General features: G+C 37.1%; 1 protein-coding gene across 4 annotated transcripts in view; it reads left to right on the plus strand.

The window, feature by feature from the left end:
• The window catches only part of LOC101745648 (uncharacterized), a 52,878-nt gene that overhangs the window by 14,503 nt on the left and 30,559 nt on the right, over window positions 1-7,816 (plus strand). The window contains exon 1 of one of the 4 annotated variants that reach the window (XM_038014186.2): window positions 6,061-6,946. The exons of 1 other annotated variant lie outside the window; for it this stretch is intronic. In XM_038014186.2, the coding sequence (XP_037870114.1) occupies window positions 6,891-6,946 (56 nt within the window). In that variant the 5' untranslated portion in view covers window positions 6,061-6,890. Of the gene's footprint in view, window positions 1-6,060; window positions 6,947-7,816 lie in introns of those variants that run through there. 2 more of the 4 variants (XM_038014184.2, XM_038014183.2) reach the window with 2 other exon arrangements.

Consider the following 7,816-nt stretch of genomic DNA (forward strand, 5'->3'; position numbering starts at 1 on the left):
AGACATTGGCATGAGTCAAATACAAATAATCTTGCATGAACAATTAGGTGTAAAAAAGTTGTTTTCCCGATGGATACCGCATTCGCTCTGTGAAGAGCAAAAAGCGGCTCGCGTTACTTGGTCGTCAGAACTCTCGAAAGATTCCACGCAGGATCCTCAAATGCTGTATACAACATTGTATCAGGTGACGAATCTTGGATATACGCGTACGAACCCGAAACAAAAAACCAGTCACGAGCTTGGGTGTTCGAAAATGAGTTAAAGCCAACAAAAATTGTTCGTTCACGGAGTGTTGCAAAAAAAAATGGTGGCCACGTTTGTCTCCAAAACCGGCCATGTTACGACTGTTCCTCTTGAGGGACAAAGAACGGTTAATGCAGAATGGTATGCTAGCATTTGTTTGCCACAGGTCGTTTATGAACTCCGTAAAGAGAACTGCATCATCCTCCATCACGACAATGCGAGTTCTCACACCGCGCACAGAACAAAAGAGTTTTTAGAGCAAGAAAACATAGAATTATTAGACTATCCGCCGTACAGCCCCGACCTAAGCCCTAATGATTTCTATACTTTCCCTAAAATAAAGAATAAATTGCGTGGACAGAGATTTTCATCACCTGAAGAAGCTGTGGACGCCTACAAAACGGCCATTTTGGAGACCCCAACTTCCGAATGGAATGGTTGCTTCAATGATTGGTTTCATCGTATGGAAAAATGTGTCAAATTTCGCGGAGATAACTTCGAAAAGCAATAAATACATTTTTAAATAGTAATGTTGTGTCACTTCGTTAATTCCCGAAATTTTCAGTGCCGCCTAGGTACGTATTTCATAAGAAAAATAGGTACCCGCCTGCGGGATTCGAAAACCGATGCATCGCTACATATGAATGTACCGGACGTCTTATTCTTAGGCTACCAGCGAATAAGTAGGGAAAAAAAGTATATAAATGTGGATATGTGTTTGTTTGTCCTCCTTTCACGTCGAAATGAAGCCACGGATTGACGTTTTTTTTTTTTAAATAATATAGTATTAGGTAGGATCAGTGACACGGGCTAATATCTAATATATTTTATCTCAAAACCAAAAAGATCGTTATAAAAATATCGTCAGTTCCAGTTGATGCGTACGTCTATGGCATATGATAAGATATTTACAAATGTACACTCAGCTACAGGTCACGGTCGATTTAAACACATATTTTCTTGAAACAATTTGTGATTAAATTAATTAATGAAGAAATTAGTGAAAATCTTGTATCGATTCACAATGGGAGTCTTTTTTTAATACGCTTTTATTAGCTTCAGACGTGTGTATGTTAGTATGTAACGGAATCTTTGAACATGATTTTGACCCCCTTCTAAACGTCGGATTAACTTGAAATTTGGCATACTTATTAAGGACCGAAAAAGATTCAGTATTAAAAAAAAAATTGTAAAAATTGAAATTTCACTAAAAAATGAAAAATAAATAATAGTTTAAAAAAACTAAAAAAATACGCTTTTATAGAAAATCCAACAAAAAAATAGAAAACAAAATTTTAATAAATTTGAATTAAAAATAGTGTAAGAAAAAATGATTTTACTGTAAAAAAGTGTGGGGTGCTTTTCAGGATATTATCAAAATAACCCTTCTACTCCTATCTGTTCATAATATATTTATAACTACTGTTACCATGCACCCCACGCCTTTTTTTACAATAAAATCATTTTTCCTTGCACTAATTTTAATTTTTTTTTAATTATTATTATTATTATTTTTTATTAGGCTCACAATACACATCACAAGCTAAAGATACATAAAAAACACAAATAAAAAGAAACAAAATCTGGCTTGCAACATAAGTTATGTGCGCACGACAAAACAAGACATATAGTGCTGAATTTGTATAACAATGTTCCTTACAATTATGACAAAACAACACAATAACAAAAACTAATCAACGAATAATGCAAGGAAAAAAAAATATTCACAATATAATACATTAAACAATTACATTAACCTACCTATTAATGAGGGGAGGATGCCCTTGAACATTTTTCTAAACGTAACCAAATTACAAGTAAAAATATCTAACTCAGGTGACGACCTTGCCAGTTCGTTATAGGTACGCCACATTCGGGTAATGGGATTATAGTAAGATATATTGTTTTTGTAAATTAGCAATGCAAACAAATTTACATTTATCAAAATTTATTTTCTATTTTTTAGTTGGATTTTTTATAAAACTGTATTTTGTTAGTTTTTTTTAAACTATGATTTATTTTTCATTTTTTTAGTTGAATTTCAATTTTTTAAATTTTTTTTTAATATTGAATTGTCATCGGTCCTTAATAAGTATACCAAATTTCGAGTTAATCCGACGTTTTGAAGGGGGTCAAAATCATGTTCAATGATCCCGTTACAAACATACATACTAACATACATACGTTTGAAGCTAATAAAAGGGTATTAAAAATACCGTCAGTTCTATTGGTGCATACGTCTATGGCATATGATAAGATATTTACAAATGTATACTCAGCTACAGGTCACGGTCGATTTAGACACATATTTTCGTGAAACAATTTGTGATTAAATTAATTAATGAAGAAATTAGTGAAAATCTTGTATCGATTCGCAATGAGAGTTTTTTTTTTAAATCAAATATTAATTTGGAATCGGTTTTTATGAGTACATGGCTAAATGAAAATTGAAAATATTACTTTGATGACGTAATACATTGTGTCTGTATGTATCAATGTGTTTTTTTTTTTTTGGTCAGGAGGAAATCGCCAGACCTCCGCCCTTTTCCGGGGATACCGGGCGGGGTATGTCAGAGTCGAACTGACTAAAACCTCCTGTCGCTCAACAACCAACGTCCAAACCTCGCATGAGACAGAACTCATGACAAGGCAAAGGGGGGAAAGTGAAGCGTTTAGTGCGGAGCACATCTCTCCCATCAACCTCCCACTCGGGACGCCGGACTGGCGGTCGTCGGCGCCACGATCACCAGCCCTCTCGGTCGGCAGACTGTCCGAAGCCCGCCTAGATGGCGCCGGTTAGAGTGGGTTACCCTACGGAATACCCCGCTGGGCCAGAACCAGCGTGGTATGTATCTATGTGTAGGTTATATTTGTCTCTTTCTGGCTTTCTTGACTCGGTGATGCCGTAGTTAGCGCCGTGGGTGGTGAATTCGATTCCCGCATCGGGCAAACATTCATGTGATGAACAGTGTGCTTAGTGCGAGTTTCTTAACGTTCTCGATAGCGTAAAAGTTAACTCAATTTTGTATGCAGTTGGAACAGCGCCCCTAGCGGCAAACGTAGGCAAACGATCCCATTCCATACAAATATGAGTTAACTTTTACGCTATCGAGAACGTTAAAAAACTCGCACTAAGCACACAGGTGTGTTTGCTTTTAGTCTGCGTGTTTATACTTTATCTATATATTAATACGTACTTAAGCAAAAACTTTGTAGCCTTTTTTTACGAAAATTGCGCGGACGGAGGAGTATGAAAATTTTCACACTTGTAGAGAATATGCAGAGAGTGCAGAATATTGATTTTTTTTTAAATTATGCATGAAAAATACATTAAATCAATAAAAATAAACATTACACACACCACCACGTATTTGTCACACACAAACGCATGCATACTATTTGTTTATTGTCAAACTTTTCTTATTGCTTAAATTCTGTGGTCAAATCGAGAATAAATAAATATTGTTTGTCTAAAGTGTAGTCTTGGCGAAATCTGTAATTATAGAATAGTCTTTGACAAATAGAATCATAACAGTGTACAAACTTATAATTTAAATTTATTAAAGTCGAATTTCGACTACCGGGCGAGCACTAGTATATTTAAACGTATATAAGTGTGTATGTCATTCTCTAGTACCCATAACACAGGGAATCCTAAATTGGAGGTCGGATCACCGTGCATGATTTATTCCCAGTTATCTATACCTATATTAATACGTGAAGCAAAAACTTTGTATCCCTTTTTACGAAAATTGCGCGGACGGAGGAGTATGAAATTTTCCACAAAATAATGCATAAAAGATACATTAAATCAATAAAGAAAACATTACACACACTACATACCATGTATTTGACGCACACACGCGTGCATACTATTTTATTTATTGTCAAACTTTTGTTCTTGACGTCTGTTGTCAAATTGAGAATAGAATATGGTTTGTCTTTGTTAATATTTTTTATAGTGTAGTCTTGGCGAAATTTGTGATTATAGAAGTATAAAATACAATCATAATAGTGTACAAACTTGCAATTCCAGTTAATTATAGTCTAATTTCGACTACTGCGGGACCTCTAGTTATTATTAAGATATGGGAATTCAAAGGCTGAGCCTCTAGTCATTTCCGTGAAGAATGAACACGGCCCTTGAATAATCGAACTACAAGCCCGATCTCTCGTTGACATGGTCTTAGCCTCAAGACATACTTGTAATTGATAAAAGTTCAAAATGTCAATTAAACATTTACCGTAATGTAACGATAAAATTGTTTTCTAAGATCAATTCGAGAATCACGATAGTTCAATCAAGGTCGTAAACAATAGGAGATTGCGGTTTTTGGAACGAAGTTCCTTATGGGACGAAGCGGAGGGCGGTACACTAAGCGGGAAAAATCGTCCGTAACGTAAGATTTTTATTAGTAATGCACACAGTGTACGACTTACGTACAAAAAATAACATATATTTTTTATCATTCATCGACCACGATCTCAGAGCGTTCGTTTGCGCAATACACCAATTCTTATGCAAACAACCGTGAATGAAGTGTACCACAATAAGTTCGCCCGTTACCGAATGACCGTGGGTTGTTGCGAAACCTCCAGTTTTATTTTCTTTATACCTCGAATAAAACTTAAAATTAATATTTTATAATAAGGGACTTCGTTCCTATGTGGTGTCCCACGACACCACACATATAATTTTTTTTTGGGTTGGGGGTCGAGCATGCTTACGACGTCCCCGCTGGGGGGGCGCGTGGGATATGCGGGGCTCGGTGGCCAATGTAAAGGTCGGGTCTAAGACGATAGAGGTCTACCTAATAATCGACTCCCCTTCACTCTCGCCCTCTTTAAAACCTGGGGCAGTTAGGGGGGTGACCGCGGAATTGTCGAAGCGAAGAAATTGCATTTTTTTTTTCCTGTCTAAGCTGGTAGCCTTGAGAGGCTATTCCAGCGTAACCTTAACTAGTAGGTGATCTCACGGGGCTCAAACCTGACGACGTTGCTAACACTAACCCTAGCAAGAGCCGTGCTTCGCAGAATCTACCACCGGATCGGAAACGCGACCCACTGAGAAGATCCGGCGAGAAACTCAGTGGGCTGTGTCTGAGAGTTAATTTACTCGTCGAGCCCTTCGTCGCAAGCGACGTGTTCGACGAGAACGATGACCGGTGTTTGAGGTACCTAAAAGCACCGTTAGTGGATCGGGAGGATCCGAGATGACGTGTTTGGGGCGACGTCGACTGCTTTCCATTCTTTCCACAGGATCGGGAATGAAGAAATTGCAGAAATTACAGTTCATTTATGTAGAATAGGGATCGCAGCGCATAAAATAAAATTTACTGTTCCAAAATCTTCTGTTATAATAATAACTAGTGGCCCGCAGTAGTCGAAATTCGACTATAATTAATTGAAATTGTAAGTTTGTATACTATTATGATTCTATTTTCAAAGACTATCTTTATAATCTATACTTCTATAATCTACTTACTATATAACTATACTTCTATAATCACAAATTTCGTCAACACTACACTATAGAAAAATATTAATAAAGACAAACAATATTTAATCTATTCTCAATTTGACCAGAGGTCAGGAACAAAAGTTTGACAATAAATAAATAGTATGCATGCGTGTGTGCGTCAAACACATGGTAGTGTGTGTAATGTTTTTTTTATTGATTTAATGTATTTTTAATGCATATTTTTTTTTAATATTAACTTTCTGCACTCCTTCTCTATATCCTCTATAAGTGTGGGAAATTTCATACTCCTCCGTCCGCGCAATTTTCGTAAAAGGGGATACAAAGTTTTTCCTTCACGTATTAATATATAGATAAAAAAATTATGAACACTTTTATTACGCCTTGCTTTTTAACCGTCTTCGCCATCTTCCTTTTTCTCTGTTCCTCTGTCTGTCATTCGCTTTTCCCTTTCTTTCCGTGTTCTCTCACTTATATCTTAACGCTCCGTTCCACACTCTTTTCATACGTTCCGTTCTTACCAATCCTACTTTCATTAGAATCCGAAGATAATGTTTTTCTTTTTCTGGAGACGGAACACAAATGCAATTGTAAGGTGAGGTGCTTACGGAGTGTGTCTCCTCGTCACCCTACAGGCGTCTGGACACAGGCTGCACCCGAGGCTCGCCACAGGGAGCGGTCCTCTTCATCCAGCGGATACCCGCGACTTTCATTAGGTCGGTCCGAAACGTGGGAGGCTTAGCCATGCCGCGATTTTTGAAGTGCAATCCCCACTCATCTATATCTATACTAATATGTAAATCTAGTGGTTTTTACGGATGTTTCGTTATAACTACTGAACCATGCATTCGATTGACTTGAAACTTGGTATCCATGTAGAAAATACATGTACTTAATGGATAGGCTAATATTTATATGAGTATTGAACTCCCTACACAAGTTGCGGGGGCGTTAATGTAGAGAATCTTTGTGGGGGTGAGAAATAATAATGTTAATTTTAAATGCCCAACGAAGCGAACGGGTACAGCTAGTAGAGTTATAAAGTAAAATTAAATAAATAAAAACATAACACGGACCTCGAAACACTTTCTGAATACATCCCTGCCTCAATTAGATACGAACTACATATAAAAGGTCACACATGTAGCTAATTAAAAGCACTTACAACATGATTGTACGCGTGGCGATACTTGTGCTCTGCGTTGCGGTCCAAGGGCGCGGTAGGTGAGTACATCAGTTACTGTGTTACGTCGAATATGAGACGTGAGACATTTTTATGTGTTTTTATGCGTATTAAATTCGATTTAGGGAATTTACAATAACAACGATGAAAGCGTTCGAATAATAAAATATATATTTTTACTTTTATATGTACATCAATATGTATATGTAATGTTATATGTAAATTGCTTATTGTTATTTATATGTAAAGAAGCAAAATTTAAAATTTATTTTTATTTGTAATAATTATTATTATATTATAATACTTTGTATTAATTGTATGTATATTTACGGAGATATGTATGTGTATATATATGTGTACAAATATGTATATGTATTTCACTGGAATGGTACACCGCTCGTAGTTCGTTTCCAAATGATTCTTGTCCACCTGATGGTTGTCTGGAAGAGATCGCTCTTAGCGATAAGACCGCCAATTGTACTTTTTTTGTTTTTAATGTACCGCACTGTTTGAAACAGTGCGGTACACAAGACTGGTCGATTACATTAGATGCTTTTAGGTACCCCAAGCACCGGTCATCCTTCTCGTCGAACCCGTCGCTTACGACGAAGGGCTCGGTGAGTGAATTGACCCACAGACACAGCCCGCTGAGTTTCTCGCCGGGTCTTCTCAGTGTGTCGCGTTTCCGATCTGGTGGTAGATTCTGCGAAGCACTGCTCTTGCTAGGGCCAGTGTTACTAGCCCGGTATTTATTTTATTGCTTAGATGGGTGGACGAGCTCACAGCCCACCTGGTGTTAAGTGGTGGCCCATAGACATCTACAACGTAAATGTTCCACCCATCTTGAGATATAAGTTCTAAGGCCATTTAAGGTCTCAAGTATAATTACAACGGCTTCCCCACTCTTCAAA

Source organism: Bombyx mori, chromosome 11, assembly GCF_030269925.1.
Source record: "Bombyx mori chromosome 11, ASM3026992v2".
In the NCBI taxonomy this organism is placed as follows: domain Eukaryota; kingdom Metazoa; phylum Arthropoda; class Insecta; order Lepidoptera; family Bombycidae; genus Bombyx; species Bombyx mori.